This window comes from Hemicordylus capensis, chromosome 2 (assembly GCF_027244095.1).
Source record: "Hemicordylus capensis ecotype Gifberg chromosome 2, rHemCap1.1.pri, whole genome shotgun sequence".
Classification (NCBI taxonomy): Eukaryota; Metazoa; Chordata; class Lepidosauria; order Squamata; family Cordylidae; genus Hemicordylus; species Hemicordylus capensis.
Window position 1 is genome coordinate 358765932 of NC_069658.1, and position 23114 is coordinate 358789045.

The 23114-nt window shown below is 46.6% G+C and overlaps 1 protein-coding gene across 1 annotated transcript in view; it reads right to left on the minus strand.

Moving 5' to 3' along the window:
- Positions 1 to 23114, minus strand: part of LARS1 (leucyl-tRNA synthetase 1) — an 80899-nt gene that overhangs the window by 1393 nt on the left and 56392 nt on the right. The window contains exons 29-31 of the mRNA XM_053297446.1: positions 18650 to 18754; positions 16942 to 17037; positions 16451 to 16583 (exon numbers count right to left, since the gene is read on the minus strand). Of these exons, the coding sequence (XP_053153421.1) occupies positions 16451 to 16583; positions 16942 to 17037; positions 18650 to 18754 (334 nt within the window). The remainder of the gene's footprint in view (positions 1 to 16450; positions 16584 to 16941; positions 17038 to 18649; positions 18755 to 23114) is intronic.

The following is a 23114-nucleotide window of genomic DNA, read 5'->3' on the forward strand; positions in this document are numbered from 1 at the left end:
TTGGGGAAGTTTGCGTGAAAAGGCAGTATATACATGCCAAAAATACATACATACTTAAATAATCCTGCTCAGAGCTTTGTGGCTATAGTGATCCTAGACTTCAATGTATTATATTATATATTGTTCTTCCTATTTGCATGCGTACAACAGAGCAAGAAGTGACACTAACACATATTATGTGAGTTGCCCCCTGATAAAGAGGTTTGGCAGACAACAACGTCATCGAATGTGCCAGTGTGGTGTAGTGGCTAGAGTGCTGGACTAGGACCAGGGAGACCCCAGTTCAAATCCCCATTCAGCCATGATATTAGCTGGGTGACACTGGGCCCGTCACTTCTCTCTCAGCCTAACCTACTTCACAGGGTTGTTGTGAGGAGAAACCTAAGTATGCAGTACACCGCTCTGGACTCCTTGGAGGAAGAGAGGGATATAAAATGTAAAATAAAACAAATAATAATAATAAGCTAGATAACCTATCCTCCAGACAAACTTCCCTTCATTACCGAAATCTTAGGTTATATCCTGTGGTTTCCTCTTTGGGCATTACTATCACACCCCAAATTTTATTTTAAAGGTACGGAAGTCAAAAATTCCTATGATAAAAGCATGTAGCAAAAGGACACATTAAAATCAGCAATGTAGGCAAGAGTATTATACTGCAGTTGAAGTCCTGGAGGGACTACCTCAAAGCATATGAAGATGTATCCCTGGAGGACTGAGGCTCTCATTTGCAATAAATGACTCTCCATCTCCTATCAAATTTCTTACTTCCTTCTTATATTTAAAAAGAGAGAGTGATAAGAGGGAAGGAAGGGTGGGTATACAGGCAATATAGCTGTGAGCTGTTACGAGGGGGCGGAAACTAAGGGGAATTTTATTTTGTTATTCCAATAAAAATAGAAAGTCTTTCAATAAACAACGTTTTTAAAAATACCAGCGCTGTCTGTTTTGGCATCAGACACACAATTGCTTCTTTTAAAAAAAACCCCAAAAAGTCCTTTTTAAAAGTTCAAACGAATTCTCAGTAAGGACTGCTACACAAAACTTTCCTAACGAGCCAGCTATTTTAGTCTGTCTAAGTTGCTGCTCTTTCCCCACTAGCTTTTATCAAACAATCTTTTCAAGTGCCTGCCTAACAGTGACATCTTCTGGAAAACAATGATTTAGAAGAATTACTGATCTAGTTTCAATTGCTTTTTATTCACTTCCAACAATCAGGTTGTGGATCTCTAGTAATTGCCTGCCCAAGTCTGAAATGTGTTGTACACTGTTTTTGCTTTGCAAGACAAGTTATGTATTTCTTCCGCTCAGCTCTTTTCTGAAAACACAACTTCACTCTGTAATATAAAAAATGTCTCATTTCTCAAAATCAAAACACACAAGCTATTAAAGTGATGAGGAAATAAATTGTCTTTCCTACTGGGAAAGTTCGGACCAAGGCATAAATCTCTAACTTGGCTCACAGTTGCTAGAATCAGCAAAGCCAGCAAGCAAAGAGGAAATTATCTCTGCTTTTTGGAAGGAATTATGTCAACTCTATTCACCACAGCAACCAGTGATTCAACCCAGAATGAAATGATATCATGTTTATTTGAAGTAAGGGATGCAACATACCTGCAGATTAAGGGCATTAGCAACAGCTTAATCATGAGGAACTCATAATACTCTAATTTTGGAACGGACTTAAGCATGGAAAGAGAAATCACATCAAAAGCCACCTGCTGTCTTAGAAAGCAGTTCAGTACTGGTCGGCAATTGGGTTTTGTTAGAGGACCATTTTGGCAAACCACCCTGTCCCACCACACCGAACAGCTTGCTACTGCAGAGTTCCATCATCATAATCACAGGTACTACTTTTGGGCTAGGGGCCACTAGTTGCTGACTTGACAAGTAAAAATTAATCTCTTCCCCTGCCTCATCCCACTGCAAAGTAAAGCCAAAGCCTGAGCACCTTTCAGAAACAAGACATAATCATTTTCTTTGGATCAGAGAAGTTAGCTGCCAAACTGAAGCAAGTGTTTTTGTAAGCATATAAATTTCGCAACTGCCGTTTTCAGTCTGCATTCCAACATATTGGGATGGATCCAGACTAAATCAGTCATGACTAACCAACACTGAAATAAATGAGACATTACTGAGCCTCATTAATTTCAATGGAACTTAGCCAGCACCAATTTAATATGGATCCTGACCCACGGCACCTCTACCGAACTGTCAAAATTAGGGCAGGTTACTGTGCATAAAGAGAATGTAACGAAGCAATCTTCAGATTAAAGAATGTAAGAAGATCCTAACAAGGCACTGGTATCTGCACAGGTTTGGTAGCATTTGTACTTCTAAACACAAACAATGTTTACTATAAGCTAAATATACAAATTGGATTTCAGTCATCACTGAAAAGACATAATTTGTTAAAAGATAGCTTGACTTCCATATTGCAAGCTGAGGAGAGACAGACCCTTTTTCACAGCACTGTGGATATGAAATCTGGCTCGAGTGAGGAAACACATTTGCTTTAATGCCTTTTTATGCTGCAAGTCATTACTGCCAGTGAACCCTAAGTGCTTTCAGAGAGATGGGGCTAATACTTACCACCTCTAACACACTACAGACTGAAATTTAAGACTGGGAAATAATGCAGTTTATGCATTAGGAAAATGTAGGTTGAGTGGGAGTGGGTGGCTCAGGGGACTTGTAATGGATTAATGCATCTCTCACATAAGTTGTAAGTTGAAAGTCTGGCACAAGCAGGTAAACTAGTGACTGCAGTGAATTTCAAAATTGTGGAGTCTGAAAACACACTCCATCAGTCTGGAAACCCTAAGCCTTAAACTTGATTATATTGTTGCCTTTACCTCTCAAACCAGTGTTAGCAGCACTGACAATGGCTTTTAGCAAGGCCTACATTATGCCCTAGGAAGCCTTCTAAACACCAGGAACACTGGGAAAGGAACATTGGACTTACCGCGAAGGGTTCTTTTCCCCTTTGACTGGAGCTCATCAGAATGGGTGGTGGAATGAGCATGCTTGAGACCAGGCAGATCACGTGATACTAGTTTCCTGTTGCCAGGAGGCACCATAGCCCCAGTTCCAGGACTGTAGTGTAGAGTGTGGCATATATTATTATTATTATTATTATTATTATTATTACATTTATATCCCGCTCTTCCTCCAAGGAGCCCAGAGCAGTGTACTACATACTTAGGTTTCTCCTCACAACAACCCTGTGAAGTAGGTTAGGCTGAGAGAGAAGTGACTGGCCCAAAGTCACCCAGCAAGTATCATGGCTGAATGCAGATTTGAACTTGGGTCTCCGCAGTCCTAGTCTAGCACTCTAACCACTACACCAAGCTGGTTCACCAGAAATAGAGAGAGTACGCTGAAGAAGGCAACATGTTAACCAGAACAATACAAACAAGAGAACGTAGAGGTATATACTAACACTGTAGTACCCTGAGACCTGTTTCCACCCAATAACTGTACACTTCCCAAACCAGAGAAACCATGTATACATCCACAGGTGGGCCTGATGAGCTCCAGTCACAGGGAAAAAGAACCCTTCATGGTAAGTCCAATGTTCCTTTCCCCCCTGTGCTGGAGCTCATCAGAATGGGACATGCCCAAGCGGATTGAAAAATTGGGTGGGAAGGATGTATACACAAGACTACCTGTTGTAAGATGTGGTGGCCAAAAGCCACTAGGGGTGAGAGGAAGGGGCTATTTTGTAATGCCAAATGAAGGCAGTAATAGAAGAGCATGTAACTGCTTTACAGATATCTATCAGAGGGGTATGTGCTGAGAAGGTGGCTGAGGTAGCTGTGCTGCGAGTGGAATGTACCATAATTCCAGTAGGGACTGGTAAATTAAGGGTTTCATAAGTCAGGAGGATGCAAGGCCTGATCCATCTAGAGTACCTTTGGAGACCTTGGAGCCTAGTGAAGAGGACTGGAATGAAACCAAGAGAGAGTCAGAATTTGCAGAATTCTCTGATGTGACAGATATATACATGCAGAGCCCTGAGGATTTCAAGGGTGTGCCACGCCATTTCCCTAGAATGGGATGGTGACAGACAGAAGGAGGGTAGTACTATGTCCTGAGAGCAGTGAAAGGAAGAATTAACTTTAGATATGAAGCTGGGGTAAAGCTTTAGGACTACAGTCTGGTTGGAAGATGCAGTACTCTTTCCTAATCGAGAAGGCTCCCCAGTTCAGATACTCTATGGGCCGACGTGACGACTACCAGGAACAGGACCTTGTAGGATAGGTCCTTGAGGGAGGCAGAGGACAAGGGTTCAAAGGGCAGTTGGGTGAGTGCATTCAGGACCTTGTTCAGGCTTCACGATGGGAGCCTGTGAACAGGAGCAGGGTCAGACTGGATGTCCTCTTGAGGAATCTTGTAATGTGTGGGTGAAGTGTGGACCACCCAGTAGAGGAGAGGTCCAAAACTGATGCCAGGGTGGATGTCTGGTGTTTCAGGGTGCCAAGGCAGAGCTGTAACCCGAGCCCAGACTGGAGGAAAGCCAGGACCCCGAGAATTCCCCCCAAGATAGGGTCAGTGTGTTTACTACATGCCCGGCGAGAGAAGGCTGCCCATGTGGCCTGGTAAATGTGATTGGTGGCTGGGTGCCTGGAGGCCATAATTGTATCTTGGACTTGGGGGCATTGCCCTGAGTGTTTAGCATTGTGCGCTCAACCTCCAGGTGGAGAGTTGTAGCCTCTAGGGCTGGGTGAAGGAGGGAACCTTGTGAGAGAAGGTCCCTTCAAAGGGGGAGCTGCCAGGGTGGGTGGACTAAAAGAGACAGTAGTTTGGAGAACCAGGGTCTCTGGGGCCGGTGCTATGAGGATCAACTCTGCTTGTTCTATTATGAGCTTTCTGAGAACTCCTGGGAAGATGACTGCCCTAAGTTGTACTGCTGTGACTGACACAAGATGGTTTTCTGCCTACTGGGATATCAGATCCCACCATCAAGGACCGAGATCTGGTGCCCCCATGACTGACATGGGACTTGGTGGTGATGTTGTTCATGCGGATTAGCCACAGACAACAACAAAAAATCCCCTGTGTCAGACAAAGAGTATGTGTCTGGGGAATGCTAACTGAATCTGTACATCTATGAGATTCAGAAATATGCACATACAACCCAAAGTAGGGGAAATGGTTGCCCTTGAAAATACCATGCACCATATAGTATGGACAAAGGCATTTAAAACATTAACCAAATTTTTTTTAAAAAATGATGAAAAATGATTACAACACTGTAAAAATATATAAGTATAAACACCAAATGAAAAACTAATAATAACCAGTTAAAAGATTATAAACAATATCCATGTATACACATATCAAAAAAATCTGTTCTGACAATATGATACCAAAAACTGGTGTCCATGAATGTCCATACTAACTAGTGTAAATCTTCAAAGACGTGCTGGGAGGATGAACACATGTTGAATGAATGGCATCTTCAAACAAATTGCACTGTGATGAACTGTACTACTGTGACTGACACTAGATGGTTTTTTGCCTACTGGGATATCAGATTCCACCATCAAGGACCGGGATCTGGTGCCCCCATGACTGACATGGGACTTGGTGGTGATGTTGTTCATGCGGATTAGGACATGGTGTTCCTGCAAAAGATGGTGAAACTGTAGGAGGGTGAGTCTGGCAGCCCAGAGCTCTAGCCAGTTGATGTTTCGGCATGACTCCTCGGGGGACCAGTGCTCCTGGGCATATTGGTTCAAGCAGTGGATGCCCCAACTGGTGAAGCTGGCATCTGCGGTCATTATTATTCTCTGAGAGAGGGAGGCCTTTGTGGATTGCTGGAGAGATCCACCAACTGAATGACTGGCACATCCTGAGAGGGATGTTTACCTGTTTGTGTACTCCTAGCATGATCAATTCCTGATAGGGAAGGAGCAACCAATGGAGGGGCATGAGTGCACTCCATGCAGGCCACCATGGATCCCAGTTCAGTGGTCAAGGGCATCAGGTCCATCTTCCTTCGGTGTTAGAGAGGTGTGATGAGAGTTGATATCTTGTCTTTCTGTTCCTGGAGACCAATACTTGGACGGTGTTGAATAATGATCCCGGGGCTGAAGGGACTGTGTTGGATGGAGCTGGCTTTTTTCCTGATTGACTATGAAGCCGTAGTCGTCTAGGCACTGGAGAGTCCTGTATACATCTCTTCGGGCTTGATGGAAGGAGACTGATCTGAGCAAAAGATCATGGGTATATGTGAGTACCCTGGAGACAGAGATATGCGATTAATGTCACCATGATTTTTGTAAAGACCCCAGGGGCCGATGATAGGCCAAACGGGAGTGTTCAGTATTGGTAGTGTTTCTGGTCATATGAGAATCTGAGAAACCTCCTGTGGGCCAGGCGAATGGGGATATGGAGATAGGCCTCCAAGAGATTCACTGATGCTGTTGCCTCCTTGATGGCACGAAGAGACTTAATCTTGAACTTTGTAGATGCCTAGACATGTTTCTGTTGATATTACTGGTTTGATGGCCTGAATGTGCAGTACGTTGAATGGCTGGAGTCATTTGGATGTTTTTGCCTGGGTTTCTGGATGTAGTGATCTTGTGGGGCATGCATGAGTTCTAGAGAATAGCCCCTGAAGATTATGTCCAGCACCCATTGGTCTTGGGTGGTGGACATCCATGTGGTGAAGAAAGAGTTCCCTCCCACAGGGTGTGAGTCTTTTTTGTTTTTGTTATAGTGTGCATTGGAGGCGGAGGAGCAGAGTGCTTGTGATCTGGAGAGAACTCTGCAGTGCTGTCTCCACTGGGAACATCTGAAACCCCTGAAGTAGTAGTAGTAGTTATTATCCCTATACTCCCTGGGCTGATTGGATGGTGGCCCCTTGAATTGCCTATGGGGACAAAAGGAAGAGTTTGGAGAGCGAAAAGGCCTGCGTGAGTCCTTGCGCACTGATGGCATCACCTCTTGCTTGTCCCTGGTCTCCACTAGGATGCCGTCTAGGAAGGATCTGAATATGTTGGCTCCTGAAAAAGGAAAAGATGGAAGCGCTAGTTTGGATTTAGCATCCACGTTCCATTTCTTCAGGCAGAGAGATCTGCAGACCACAACTCCAGACCCTATTTCCCTAGAAGCATGTTGTATGCAATCCAGGCTGGAGTCAGCCATAAGAGCAGCTGCTTTCACCAACTTATTGAGGCCATGGCAGAGTTTGGTGTTTTCCCACAGAATAAGTGTGCCAGTTCTTTTGCCCAAAGGATTGATGCTCTGGCCAAGATCAATTTCATGGTTGCCACTTTGATGACCGTGGAGAATGTCTTATGAACTTTTTTGAGGAGCAGATTGAACTCTTTATCCTCGGGTATTTTGAGTTGCTCCTGCCCCTCAGGATTCAGAATAGAGCAAGATATGAGCTCTGCCACAAGGTTGTCAATGTATGGAACAGCCAGAAGTGACATAACATCTTGTAGAAGAGAGTAATGTTCCTTGGGGAAGACCCCCACTGGCTTAGAGGAGACAGGTCTTTCCCACTCTGCTAGCATGACCTACTTAGTCATGCTAGCACATGGGGGTGGGAGGAAGGGAAGACACTTCGATCCAATTCTGTTGAGGGCTATGGTTCCTCAATAGGAGTAACATTATGAATAGTCCTCTTAGCCTTAGCAAGAAGGACTTCAAAATCTATGGATGAGAAAAGACAGGAAGAGATGGGTACTTGTGTGACCTCTTCCTCAGATAACTCTCCTTCCTCCCTATCAGACACCCATGGGTTAAGAGGGTAAGAGTGAGAGTATTCAGAATCTGATCTTGACAAGATCAGGTTCCCAGATGGATGTGGTAGAATCGCAGTGGTGGAGGCAATACAGATACAGGCGTGGGCAACACCAGGGATAGGGACTGTTGGTTGCATACCTAGGCACTTAGGTGGAGGCGGTTGATCCTCAGAGAAGGATGTGTGCACCCTCCTTTTGTGTCTAGTGTCCCTTCTCCTGAATGGTACAAAAAGGCTCCATTATGAAGTGAAATTGCCTCCCTCCTGGGGCTAGAGTTAGGAGAGGAGGAAGACATTCGCCCAGGAGTACATCTGGGTCTGAAAGGAGACCCTGTGGGGAGCAGGGGAAGGGAGGGAGAGGGGGAGGGAGGGAGGGGTTGCATAACACCTTGCATTCCTGAGCAATGAAATCCCTCAACCAGTCAGCAACATCTGGGGTAAAGGAAACTGACAGTCCCCAAGGAGGGACATTAGTACTTATATCAGCAGCCATGGTGGAGGCAGATCTCAGGACACGGGAAGGGCACCCTCTGGTTTCTCCACCACTTCCTCACGAGATGGGGCCCCGCCAGCAGAATCTGCAGGAAGTGTGATGCAAATTGTCCCGGTTGGGATACAGCACCATGGGGGGGGGCTGATCAGCTGGTTCCCCCTCCACCATAATAATCACAAGGCTAGCCATTAGCAAGGGGGGAATGTACGGGCCAGCCTGGGGCTATGGCACTTCCTGGCAACAGGAAACTAGTGTCATATCCAGCCCTGTCGCGAGCATGCTCAGTCCACAACCCATTCTGATGAGCTCCAGCACAGGGGGGAAATATAATTTCCCATGCTCCCAAGTCTTTAGTAGCTTCATCGCCCAGGGTTCCTGGTGCCCAGGGCACAGCTGCAGCCTGCCTCCCCACTCCCAGTTGCAGACACTGCAAGTTAAGCTTTGGGAAACAATAACAGAGAGCTGGAGCAGCCCATTCCAAATTATACATGCTGCATAATTCGCAATCTGGATAGCTAGGCTCGATGTGGCATATAGTCTACGTCCTAACACATCTTTCTTCCTCCCCTCCTTGTCTCCAGGTGTTGTATGCCGGCGACTGCCTTTTGATGTTGATGCGCAATCCACCACCATGGAGTTCGGATCTGGATGGCGTATCAGATACGTATCTTCACCTTACTGGACTCTATATAAGTTATCTATGCGCTTAGATGTTGGGTTTGCTGATTGTACGCTGTCCCAAGCTGATTTAGCTGCCTTTGCAATGGCTGGGATCATTGGCAGCGAAACAGGGTGGGAAGACTTGGACTGAACCATCATATTATACACAGGGTCAGCAGACTCCGTTTCAGGCAGTTGCAGGTCCAAACCCAATGCCTCCGCCATCTCTCTGATTAGGGAATGATAGCCCTTGAGTTCCTCAGTCGGGGATCTTGATAGACACGGTGGGACTTCAGATGGAGGCTCTACCTGCCGACTGGCGTGATCAGAATCCGAATATTCCGACTCAAAGTCCCGTTGTGTCGAAGTTGGAGACGATTCCCTAGATGATGGACTTGGAGTAGGCGGGGTGCTCTTCCGCTTTCCACTAGGTTTGTCTTGTAGTGCCCTCATAGACCTGGTCTGCACCTCCAGAGGGGGACCCTGTACACGTCCTCCATTGCCAGGTGCAGGCAATGCATCACCTCTCGCTGCTGGTTGTTGTGGAGCAGGTTGCATGGCCTTCCATCTTAGGTACTCCGCATAGTCTTGTGGCAAAGAATGTCTAAAACCACAAGTGTGCGCGGGCTGTGTAGTAGGGTGGCGTATACTTCCATCCGCTACACCTGCCAATGGTTGTACCACAGCCAGGGGTGACTGAAGCAAGTTCTCAGCTGCAGCCCTTGGGGAAAGTGATGGAGTCTTGGGTGGTGGAAGACCCTCTTCTGCTTCCTCATCATCCTCTTCATCATCCAAACCAGCACTCAGGAAACCTTGGAAAGTGGACTCTGCTGGGGTGTTAGGACCAGAGTCCATCAAGCTTCTGAGAGCAGAAGTTGCGCTTCTATCAGAGCGCTGGCTATTTTGCTGCTGTGGGGTTGATGGAGATTGCTGTGGTGTAGGAGCTGGTGACAGTGAGTGGCGCCTTCTAGGATGAGATTCCTCTCTCGGCATCGAGAGGGGTCTCGATGTCGAGGAGTCTCTAGCCTTTCTAGCCTTCGATGTCGAGGGCTTCGCTATCGAGGGATCCCTCCCTCGCTCCTCCGATGTCGATGGCTTCGGTACCAACAGCTTCAATGTCGAAGGAGGCTTTGATGTCGATGGGATGCGTGCGCTCTCCAAAGCTGCAGTTTCCGATACTGGGCTAGAAGCCCGTGGTTCTGCACTCCACTCAGTCTCTGAGCCTTGAACCAATGAGGGTGAAGGGGTCTTTCGCTTATGCTCACTCCGACTAGAGTGCTCCGTAGCAGCAGCTTCCGCAGCTTCCTGATGACGCCTCTTTCCTCGGCATCCCTGTTCCGTAGAAGAGATCTCCAAGGGTCTATTAAAAGGTGTATCGGCGGACACGGTTTTAGACTGTGCGAAGACAGCTCTGTGTCCCTCCGCCCCCAATGCCGATCTCGATGTCGACGGTGCTTCAGGTCGAGGGGTGGAAGGGCGCAGCGCGTCTTCATAAAGGGCAGCTCTCAGACACAGAGCTCGGTTTGTCCTCGTCTGTTTAGAGACAGCACAACAGATTTTACAAGCGGCCATGTTGTGCTCTTCTCCAAGGCATAGTAGACAGGAATCGTGGTGGTCAGTGGAGGGCAATTTAGCCCGGCACTTTGCACACCGTTTAAAGGTCGTTTTTGTTTCCATTCTCCGAGCGTTTGCCGTTAACAGTCCAGTCCAGTTCAATCCAAAGAATCCGTCCGATCTTTCGTCAAAATTAGTCCGTAAAGCAGTTTCCCAGTCCAAAACACAGTCCAAAGTTCAAAGATCCGTAAATAATCCGTCAACAAACAATGCCTAAGCACTTAAAATCACAACAATTTCTGCTACCGAGGAGCCCAAACGAGGTGTGAACGCTGTGGCGGTCAAACAGAAACTAACGGAAGATGCCCACCGCCCAGTATAATTAGCGGGCAGAAGCACGTGCAGAAGGGCGGTTGGGTGTAGCGAGGAGCTACCTAGTTGGCCCGAGAGGTGCCTGCGCAGGCGCAAAACCCATCTACTTATGGAATCAACGGATCACGATCCAGATCATCTGTACGCTCTTTGGGGCCGGCTATCTCTCCCCCTGCACCTGCCCTAGTCTCCGGCCAGGCTGAGTGCAGGTCCCACCGCTGCCTGGCCCTCCGCGGCCGGGCCCGCCACTGGTGCCTGGCCTCTGCTGCCTGGTCCTCCGCGGCCTGGCCCTCCGCAGCCGGGCCCGCCACCACCTCGCCTGGTCCACCGCGGCCGGGCCCGCCGCCGCCACCACCTCACCTGGCCCTCCGCAGCCAGGCCCGCCGCCGCCGCCTCACCTGGCCCTCCGCGGTCTGGCCCTCCACCACCGCCGCCACCTCGCCTGGCCCTCCGCGGGCGGGTCCGCCACCGCTGCCACCTCGCCTGGCCCTCCGCAGCCGGGCCCACCGCCTCCACCTCGCCTGGCCCTCCACGGCTGGGCCTGCAGGCGGGCCCGCCGCTGCCACCACCTCGCCTGGCCCTCCACGGCCGGGCCTGCCACCTCGCCTGGCCCTCCGTGGGCGGGCCAACCGCCGCCACCTCGCATGGCCGGGCCCACCGCCGCCTCGCGGGCCTGCCACCGGGAGGAGTAGCCATCGAAGAGGGGACACCAAAGGCCCTTTTGGGGAGCCACTTCAGGGAACGCCGAGGGCCAGGTCTCTTGGCCTAGGTATTTTTATAGGGGGGAGTGGCATTTAATAGTGGAGCTTCTGTTTTAATTTGTCCTGGGTGAGACAATCTTAGAATATGTCTGGGCTTAATTGGAAATGGGGATAGGGACCGTGTCCACTGACTGTGGGACGGCCATTCCAGTCGTGGTGGGGAACAGAAGTAGTAACGTTGGCAGGTCAGCGGGCCATTACAGGGGAAGAGGACTTGGAAATCTAATAGCTGTTTCCCCTTCCGGCTGTTCTGCCAGCTCTTTGACCTTGGGGACCATCTGTCAGCTGACCATCCTTGGAACCTCACCTTGCTCCTCTGTAATGCCAGTTCGGTCCAGAACAAATCAGAAACCATCCATGATTTGATTCTGGATGAAGGTGCCAACCTGGTATGTATTACAGAGACCTTGCTGGGGGAGGCTGGGGGCCCAGTGTAGTCCCAACTTCGTCCTCCAGACTACTCTGTTGAGGTGCGGGTGAGGGACCGTGGGCGGGGAGGTGGAATGGCTGTGGTCTATAAGAATAACCTTTCCCTTACCAGGATCCCTGTTAGAGTGTCGGACCATATCAAATGTGTGTACTTAAGTCTGGGGACCAGGGATAGACTGGGACTTCTGTTGGTGTACCGATCGCCCCGCTGCTCAACGGAGTCCCTAACTGAGCTGACGGACTTGGTCTCGGACTTGGTGTTGGAGTCCCCCAGGCTTGTGGTGCTGGGGGACTTCAATGTTCACTTTGGGACCAATTTGTCCGGGGCGGCTCAGGAGTTCATAGAGGCCCTGACGACTACAGACCTATCCCAAGTGGTCTCGGGGCCGACGCACATTGCTGGTCACACGCTTGATTTGGTCTTTCACTCTGATCAGGGTGGTGTTCCGTGGGTGTGGAATCCTGTGATTTCCCCATTGTCATGGACGGACCACCATCTGGTTAAGGTCGGATTCACAATCGCTTCCCACCTTCACAGAGGCGAGGGACCTATTAGGATGATCCGCCCGAGAAGGTTATTGGATCCAATAGGATTTTAAGAAGCCTTGGAGAGATTTAGTGTTGGCTCTGCTGGTGATCCTGTTGATGCCCTGGTGGAGAATTGGAACAGCAATCTCACTGGGGCAGTAGACATGATTGCTCCTAAGCGTCCTCTCCGATCTGCTTCAAAATTGGCCCCTTGGTATACGGAAAAACTACGGGGGCTGAAGCGGCAAGGTAGACGACTGGAGCGCAAGTGGAGAAAGACTCGGCTTGAATCCGACAGATTGCAACATAGAGCTCATTTGAAGACCTATGCTCAGGTGATATGTGCGGCAAAGAAGCGATTCTCTTCTGCCCGTATTGCATCCGCAAGTTCACGTCTGGTGGAGTTGTTCAGGGTTGTGAGAGGGCTAGTGAGTGCCCCTCCTCCCTTGAATCAGAATCTAGAACCATCGATTACCTGCTGTGATGTGTTTAATGAATTCTTTGTGGAAAAAACCTCTCGTATTCAGGCCGATTTAGACTCTGTCTCCACAATTACCTCAGTGTCTGATGTGAAGGTGTCCAGTGACTCCTCTTGTGTGATTAGGTTGGATCGGTTCCAGTTTGTGACTCCTGAGGATGTGGACAAGCTGATTGGAATGGTGCGGCCTACCACATGTTCTCTTGACCCCTGCTGGACATGGCTTATATTATCTGGCAGGGGGGTTGTAGTAGAAGGCCTGGTAGAGATTATAAATGCGTCTCTGAGGGAAGGTAGGATGCCTCCTTGTCTTAAGGAGGCAATTATTAGACCACTTCTGAAGAAGCCTACCCTGGATCCCTCAGACTTGAACAACTACAGGCCTGTCTCCAACCTTCCGTGGCTGGACAAGGTAATTGGGAGGGTGGTGGCCTCCCAGCTCCAGACAGTCTTGGATGAAACTGATTATCTTGACCCATTTCAAACTGGCTTTCGGGCTGGCTATGGGGTAGAGACTGCTTTGGTCGACCTGATGGATGATCTCCAATTGGCAAAGTTTGACTCTGTTGGTCCTTCTGGACCTCTCGGCGGCTTTCAATACTATCGACCATAGTATCCTTCTGGAGCGTCTGAGGGAGTTGGGAGTTGGAGGCACTGCTTTGCAGTGGTTCCGCTCCTACCTCTCGGGCAGGTTCCAGATGGTGTCCCTTGGAGACTGCTGTTCTTCAAAATCTGTTGTTTAATATCTACATGAAACTGCTGGGAGAGATCATCAGGAGATTTGGTGCAGGGTGCTTCCAATGTGCTGATGACACCCAAATCTATTTCTCCATGTCAGCATCTTCGAGAGAGGGCATAACCTCCCTAAATGCCTGCCTGGAGTTGGTGATGGGCTGGATGAGGGATAACAGACTGAGACTGAATCTGGCTAAGACGGAGGTACTCAGGAACTCGAGAGATGATTTTGATCTGCCTGTTCTGGATGGGGTTACGCTTCCCCAGAAGGAACAGCTACGCAGTCTAGGGGTGCTTCTGGATCCGAGCCTCTCCCTGGTGTCCCAGGTTGAGGCGATGGCCAGAAGTGCCTTCTATCAGCTTCGGCTGATACGCCAGTTGCGTCTGTTTCTTGAGGTGAATGACCTCAAAACAGTGGTACATCTGCTGGTAACCTCCAGACTGGATTACTGTAATGCGCTCTATGTGGGGCTGCCCTTGTACGTAGTCCGGGAACTACAGCTGGTCCAGAATGCGGCAGCCAGGCTGGTCTCTGGGTCATCTCAGAGAGACCATATAACTCCTGTATTGAAGGAGCTACACTGGCTGCCGATATGTTTCCGGGCAAAATACAAGGTGCTGGTTATAACCTATAAAGCCCTAAATAGTTTGGGCCCTGGCTATTTAAGGGAACGCCTTCTTCTGCATGAACCCCACCGCCCACTGAGATCTGCTGGAGAGGTCCGTCTGCAACTGCCACCGGCTCGTCTGGTGGCCACTCAGGGACGGGCCTTCTCCGCTGCTGCCCCGAGACTTTGGATTGCTCTCCCTAGTGAAATAAGAGCCTCTCCATCTCTGACAGCATTTAAGAAGTCTTTAAAAACACATTCCTTCACCCAGGCTTTTAATTAATGTTGTTTTAATGGGTTTAATGCTGTTTTAAAATATTTTAAAATTTTTGTAATGTGTGTTCCCCCCCCCCCATTTTTGTCTTAACTAATGTTTTACTTTGTTTTTATTCTGTTGTAAACCGCCCAGAGATGTAAGTTTGGGGCGGTATAAAAATGTTTTAATAAATAAAGATAGATAGATAGACAGACAGACAGATAGATAGATAGATAGATAGATTCTACAAGTGTGAAAACAAGCAAGCAATGACAGGTCTCATCATTGAATCCCATTTTTGGTTCTACCAGTATTAAGGACCTCTCTCACAAACTATGCAAAACATCTCTTATTTAAACACTTCAATTTACAATTTAACACCTTCCAATTTCTATTTATTTATTTTTGCATTGGGGGAAATGGCTTACACTCACCTATGAGGCTGCCTTATTCCAAACATTCTGCTGTTATCTCCAAGATCAGACAAGCATTTTCTATTGTCTATTCATCAATTCAGTTATGATAAGGGCTCGCAGAGAAGGAGGCTGCCTCACAATACAGAATTGCCTCCTCCAAGGAACTTGCCTACCCATTATATATGAATACTCCGAAGCTACTCTGGCACAAATCACAATGCACTCTGCTGCAGCCACACACCTTTAATGACTGACATATTCGAGTCGAAGACGACTCTGAATTTGACACACACACACACCCAAAGTAGAGGTTAAATACGTGCATTTATTCCAGAGGAACAGGACTATGATTTTAAGGAAGGTCCTGATTTGTAATATCAAACTTGGGAGGAGGGGGGGAAACCCTAGTCGGGTACCATGCTGGTGAATCATACATTTGCCACCAATGTTTTGGTAACAAAAATATCCAGAAGGAAATCACAATCAGCCATCCTCTTACTCTCTCATTTTAAAACTATAAATTGATCCTACAAAGGGATGGAGAAGAAGAGAAGAGCTTGGATGTGAGATCACATTTTAGTGCTTCCATAGCTTAAGTTTTGACTTAAAAGGGCAGGAACAAGGCAGGTATTGTTGCAACTGGTGACAGAGTGAACTATCTGCTGGCTCAAGGCTGTGATTGATATCACATCTGACAAGTTCCCATAGTGTACTGGTCACCGCCCTTAAGGTTTCCTCTGAATGTGGCCTCATGAGCAGACCAACTCTCACTAACCTCCAAGCCAAAATCCCCACCTGACATGTTTCAAAAAAGCCCGCAGTCAGACTTCATTTTATACAGATTGTATGGAATTAGGCCAGCATTCCTAAATTTTGCCCACTTTTGGAATAGAGACAGTTTTCATCAGGAGGAGGTTCAACTTGAAGATTTAGGCACATGAAGTACCCTTGGAAATTGCAGAACAGGGTGATCTGTCACTTTTCATACATAATGTAAAACTGTCACCTTACCAACTTTTAGCACCATCACAAGCAAAGTAGGTTTTACCAAAAAAAAGCCGGGTTTGGGGTGGGGGTGGGGGCTGTATATACACATTTGGCGCTCTTTTTCAATAAGATCCATCTCAAGAAAATCTTACGTGGAAGCCAATGATAACTAACATTTCTTTGGTAGCAGCTGACAAACTTTAGCTGATAAATATTGGAAAGTGTTTTGCACACCAACAAGAGGAAATCAATAGAACAGTAACAACAAAAAAGAGTGTGTATTTTGCTAATAATTGGAATCGTTATGAAGGGATCCCAAGTGAGCAAGAAAGTGAACTTTTGACAAGCTACTGTGCAGAAATTCTCAACATCTAGTGACTGAATGATAAATTTGGATCTGAGCCAGAAAGCTACCTTTGATTCCTCTATCCATCTTCATCAAGCGTCTGATTATTGCATCTCGACCATCACCTTGTCTGATCTCAATTTTTGTAGAGAAGTGGCCATTTGCTGGCTGAGGATTTACCAGAAATACAGACACACCAGGCTGCAGGAAAGTAAGAAAGATAGAAGAAACTGTGTGACAAAAAATGTAATGCATGCACAGAGACTCTGTCCTCATAGTCACCCTCTGCCTGCCTTGGACCCAACTGGCCAATATGGCTCACTTCCATGTACAGAAAATGTCAGAGAGAGAGAGAGAGAGAGAGAGAGAGAGAGAAAGCTGTGTCGATACTCTCAATATTGGTGTATGATCCTACTTTAGGGCTATAGCCTTTATTCTTGCTTGGACCCACATTTCAGATCCCAGCCCCCATTCACTCACATGAAGGAGCAATCAAGTACTGCACTTGGGGACAAAGCAAGGAAACAAACAATCATAGGCAGCAGACTTATACACTTACTTCTACTCTGAATGTGCAAAATGGTTTTCCAGGACAGCAATCCTCTTTAATTTTCTCTTCACCTTCAGAAGCAAATTTCAGTTCTATGTGTTCCAGCTATAGAATGGGGGGGGGGGGGGACAGGAGGACAAATAGACCTTTACATCATTTGAAGGAAAAATTGTGGATCTCTGAATTGTGGCAGTAGCTCTGAGTGTTCTAATTAACAGAACTGTGTGAAGCAGCCCTGCTTCACTTGAGGAACCACTTGGGAGCTTCTGAATTATTATTTGTTATTATTTTAATTATTCATTTATTTATTTGATTTCTATCGATTTACGAGAAATAACAAATAAATAAGATGGATCCCTGTTCCCCAAAGGGCTCACAATCTAAAAAGGAACATAAGATAGACACCAGCAACAGTCACTGGAGGTACTGTGCTGTGGGTGAATAGGGCCAGTTACTCTCTCCCTGCTAAATAAAGAGAATCACCACATTAAAAGGTGCCTCTTTACCAAGTTAGCAGGGGTTGGAAGCATCCCCTATTTGACTCAGTCCCCTTTGGCCTCACTTCAAGGGAGCCTACTTTGCTTCTGGCCAAACCTTTTGGCCCCCCATCCCTCAAACGATTTACCAGGGCCATCAGGGGACGAGAGATGAGCCTCTATTCTGCTTCTTCAATCCCCATGACAGAGGAGCCTTCTGTGATTTGACTTTTTTCTTTTCCCATGGAATCAGGGAATGGTGCAGATACTCCTGGGATTTGTAGTTTTTTTCTGAGGCTACAGCAATGGTCACAGGCTCAGAAGAGACTACAAATTCCAGGGACACTTGTACCATTCTCTGGACTCCATGGCGGTGGGGGAGGGGGGGAGTTCTTTTAACAGTTAAGCCATAGAAATCTGCTGCTTGCTCCCTTGCTGCAGGGAGTGAAGAGGCAGAACAGAGGCTAGACTCCTTCCCCCTGCTTGTTCCGTTAAGTAGTTTGAGGAGTGGGGTAGTGAGGAATGGTGGGGTTGAAGGGTTCAGCCCAGCTTGCTTCATTTTGACCTTACTTTGGCCTCCACCAGATGACTCTTTGCTTTGGGCTGAACCCAAAACAGGCCCTGAAGTTTCACAGCCTTACTAATTAGAGACCGTGAAGGCAGGTTGTGTCTCAATCACCTCAAGTCAGGCCCACGTCAAAAACCTTTTTCAATGCCTTAAATATATTTCCAGCTTGCAGCAGCTCTAACTCACAGCCAGACACTTCTGTTGTAAGAAAGATCCTCAATAAAATGATCTACTAAAAGGGTTGACAACTCCTAAATCGTTTTCCTACAATGGAACAACAAAAGCAACCCAAGTAGAAATAATACAGTAAATACTAACATAGGAAGATAAAAGAGCATATAGCATCAGGCCATATTTGATGAATGACCCATCTCTTGTAGAAGGTCAATTAAGTCCAAATCTGGACAACCTCTTTCACTGAATATTTCCAGCATCCAGAATATCCTTCTGGACAGACCAATGTGATTCAGATATCCAAGGAAATCAAACATTTTTATATTAGACATCTCCCCACTTCTATTACCACCTGCCTAACCCTCAGATCAGTAATTAATGCAAGCTTGAACACTGTTCAGATATTAAATGTGTAAGTATACATAGACATTCAAAGAGCACTGAACCTTCAGCTCTTTCAGTGAGCTGAGCCATGCATTTTGCTGAACAAATTGCTCACCTCCAAGGAATTTGTCAGATAAACTATATTCTCCATGAGCACAGCTCGTTCATCAAACTCCAGTTCCAGATCAAGGACACGTGGGCCTTTCTTCTCTAGATTTTCCTGTCATGTCCAGTAGTAGAAAGAGTATATATTAAGGCTCATCAAGACTTCAAATTGGGTTATCACTGTGGAACTGAACAGCATAGCTGAGCAAGCCTTAGGCAGGACAGAACTCTTCTGACAGCCAATAGGTTCACCACACTCCTAGCATAGTCATAACCATTCATAAAGTGATGGCAGTTTCCATCACTAAATGGGAAAAATACTGTAGTATTTTTGTCTTAAGAGGATTTCTTTCAAAGCATACTTCACAAGACTGTGCTTAGAAACTGCAATTCCAGTCTTCTTAAATGCCCAGGTCATTCTATTCTTCCAGGACATGACTGAGCTTGAGGGCCCAATCACATGACCATGATTTAGCTTATTATTGTCCCTGGATCCTTTATCTCCTCAGAAACTGAATGTGTGCACAGTGAGCTCTTTGTGTGAACAGACTGCCACAAAAAGCTAAAACCAGCACACAGTTCACGGGCTGCATGAGAAAATCCTCACAGGCTTCTCCACACACGTGCACATAAATTTGTGATTTGGGTAGCCAATAAAGATTGCGGCCCAAATTCCCCCCCCCCCGCATTTCCCTCGTCCAACACATCCAGTCTGGGGAGAAACAACAATCTGAACTGACCAAAAATAGCTCCAAGAGCAGTCTAAGTCACAGAATGGGCACTGTAAACAGGAGTCTTCTTAAACACTTTACCCAGATTTTTCAAACAGGATTCATGAAATATTAGCAATAGCACTTACATTTATATACCGCTCTATAGACGAAGCTCTCTAAGCAGTTTACAATGATTTTAGCAAATTGCCCCCAACATTCTGGGTACTCATTTTACCGACCTCGGAAGGATGGAAGGCTGAGTCAACCTTGAGCCCCTGGTCAGGATCGAACTTGTAACCTTCTGGTTACAGGGCGGCAGTTTTACCACTGCGCCACCAGGGGCTCATATTGGGGCCAATATTCCATGCATCTGAAAAATAAAAAGGTACCACCATTTCTTTAGGGCTGCCTATTCCCCAGTATCGGAAAGACTGGCTGAAACTGTGCAAAAAGTAATGGGACAACTTCCCTGCCCTCTCATCAAGTGAGACAGACAAGAGCAGGAACAGAAAGGAAGCTCTTAAGCTGAGACAGCAAACTGATCTTCTGGGGGCATTTTCAGCAGTAAAACATGCATACTGAAGTTTCTGCTTCTCTATCCCTTTTTGTGTAGCTTGATTCCCTGAATATTGAAGTTGATCACCAGACATGCTTAGACAGCAACAGTTTGTTGCATTTCCATTCACTGCCTCTCTAACATGGATGGTGCTTTTGAAATTAAGAGTAATTCACTTCACTTGGCAAGACAGTAAATATTGCTGTGATACTAAAGTCCTCTTTGAACTAACTAACAGGACTAACAAATGGAAATAGCTGGGTGAATCTGAGTTGCCAAGCAATCAGCTTTGCAGTTTTTTGTGCTTGCCTAGAGCATTAGAGCTGAACATCTCTAGGTCTTGTTATGCAATTGCTTCTTTGCACCAATTGCAGACTGCCTAATGGAACTTATGTGCCAACAGAATGACTGGTAAGCAAAGAAGGGAGGGAGGGAGGGAGGGAGAAAAAAGAAAAAAGAAGAAAGAAAAAAAAGAAGAAAAAGAAAAGATCAGATCCAGGGCAAATGAGCTGGGAACTTTCATATGTAAGCTCATGTCAGCCAAAAAGCTGCACCTCTTGCAACAGACCAAGAACAAAGGGTTAGGAGTTGCTAGAATCCGACTACTGCCATATCAAGGGTGCAAGAACAAAGTATTATTTCCTGTATCCCCTGTGTATTTGGTAAAGGATGTGTGGGGGGGAGCCACTGAGTTGAATTGGAACAGCGCTGCAGCTTCAGTAACTTGGCTTAAGGGAGCAAGCTCTGATAAAAAACAACAGCTGTCTTCGCCTTCTCCTGTCATTCCAAAGGCTTTGTGCTTCAACAGAAAAGGGACAAATTAGATCAGTGCTGAAGCCAGAAAAAGGAAAAGAGTGTGTGTCTGTCATTTATGAAGGGTGACAGACCTGAATGCTTCCCTAAACCTTTTTTTTTTTTTAAACCCACAATACCTTAAGGGGGCTGGCTGTGGGAACTGCTCCTTCCTACAGTTCAACAAAGAAAACTCCTTTTTGAAGCACTTCCTATTTTCTGAATGCATTGGCCTAATCACACTATTTATGAAAGTACTCATTAACTCCAGACTAATGTCTAAGTTACAGTGGCTTACATACTGCGCGGTACATAATTGCCTCAGTCCAAGAGTGGGATGTACATGTGCTGGTTCTAAGCATCCCCAAACCCTGTCCACGCTGCTAGAGAGTGCAGAGAGGCTCCATGACGACTAAAATTTGTGTGAGTGCTCTAGCAACACTTCTCCCATTAGGAATGATGGGGAAATTGTCACAAGAGCACTGATGCAATTTGTAGGCCTCATGGAGCGTCTCTGCAATCAGGAGCAGTATGGACAGGGTTTTTAAGAAGGATGGAATCAATGCGAGTGCCCCACTCTTGGATCAGCAGAGCAATGCACAGTATGTAAGCCAGTATTCTGTACAGTATCTTCTCATATTCTCCTTTCAGCATTCATGGAGATGTTGGGGGCACACAAGTCCATTCCCTTTTGTTGGGGGCACATGCACCCCAACCTTAGCCTCAGAGGTACCAACCCAGAAGTATGTGGAATTCAGGCCTGTGTCTGGTTCCATTTTGTTAAGACAGGAATTAATGCCTGGACTCAAGGTGAATTGACACCCAGATCTGAACTGTGAAGAAAGAGGCGATCCAGCATTGTATTGTGAAATGGGTACTCAAGGAAGCACAAAAGCCAGGCCAGAACAATCCAAATGCTAAAATGTGACTCACTGTCAGATAATGTCTGTGGAAGAGGCCAGGGGCTGATCTCCCCTTTCCTGTTGCAAGAAGTCTATGTTAATCCTTGTCAATGATTGCTCTGCTATACTCAATTGCTCTCTATAGAAATTCAACATAGATAAATGCACACAAAGAAAACACCTATAGACTTTAATTCTTACTTTACTAACACCTTAACACCTCATGGGATGAGGCCGGCAAATCTGGGACAAGAGAAGGGGCCCATTTGCAACTCTGAGATGCAGATTAGCTTTGGGCAATGCCCCCCCCAACCTTCCAAGCTTACAGCTTACAGAAGATGGGATTCAGATCTCTCTGGATTGGCTAACATCCTGACTAATTAAAAGACATTATCCAGAAGGTAACAGCATTGTCACCTTTCGAGGGATGAGGAGATTTCAAATAGACTCGATGGGAGATCAAAGGAAGATACAACTATAAAGAATGAGGCTTACTGGACAGAGAGCGAGCAGTCTTGTGCCTACACGCAATCTTGTGCCTACAAGCAAGATTTGCTCATGAGCAATCCAAGGGTTTGCTGCCCAAGCCGCAGGGCTAGAGGCAGGAACTCTTTCCATGGGAGAAGGGACTGTTTGTGACTTCTGCTGCGAAGTGAGAAGTCAAGACTCCCCAGCCATGATACTCCCTAGCAATCTTGTGCCTACAAGCAAGATCTGCTCATGAGCAATCCAAGGGTTTGCTGCTAAGCCGCGGGGAAACAAGCAGGAACTCTGTCCATGGACAGGAACTCTGTGACTTCTGCTGCGCAGTGAGAAGTCAAGACTTCCCCAACCATGGTGCTCTGACTCTCAGCCTTGCTCTGAGCAAACTGCATGCTTGATGACCAGTCTAAAGGCTCCTGTCCCCAGCTACAACCTCTCTCCTTCAGCTGAAAGATCCACCGTTCTCAAGCCTCTGATCTGGGTAATATGCTGCCTCCACAAGCCTTGGATCCCTCGATCCTTTCCCTTCCTTCTCCCCCCCCCCCCCCCGCTAATTTCTGATATCCCCAACCCATGCCAGTCCTCAACCTTCCTTACCCCCCCTTTCCCGTCTATATCTGAATTATATTAGGTTCTAGGAAGATTTCATACACACACACACACACGTTAGTTAGGAACACTGGGTGAATGTTGTTGCTGGCTAGGGTTGAAATACGGTTAGTAATACTGATAGAATGTTCTGCTTTCTGCTCAGTTAGATTAATGTTATTCGTTTATACTCAATAAAGCCCATTGAATCATTTAAGATTGGTTTGATCTCCTTTCGTCCTTGCGCCCAGATCCTACATGGTCATTATATAAAAGAACTTGGTCACTTGGTGACACTGATGAGACAGGCATAATTTTGTATGCTAGCTAATGAGCATATTTAGTATATAAATGAGGCCTGGACCACAACAAAGAGCACCAAAAGGATCTCTCCAAACTGTGTGACAAAATGGCAAATGCAGTTCAATGTTGACAAGTGTA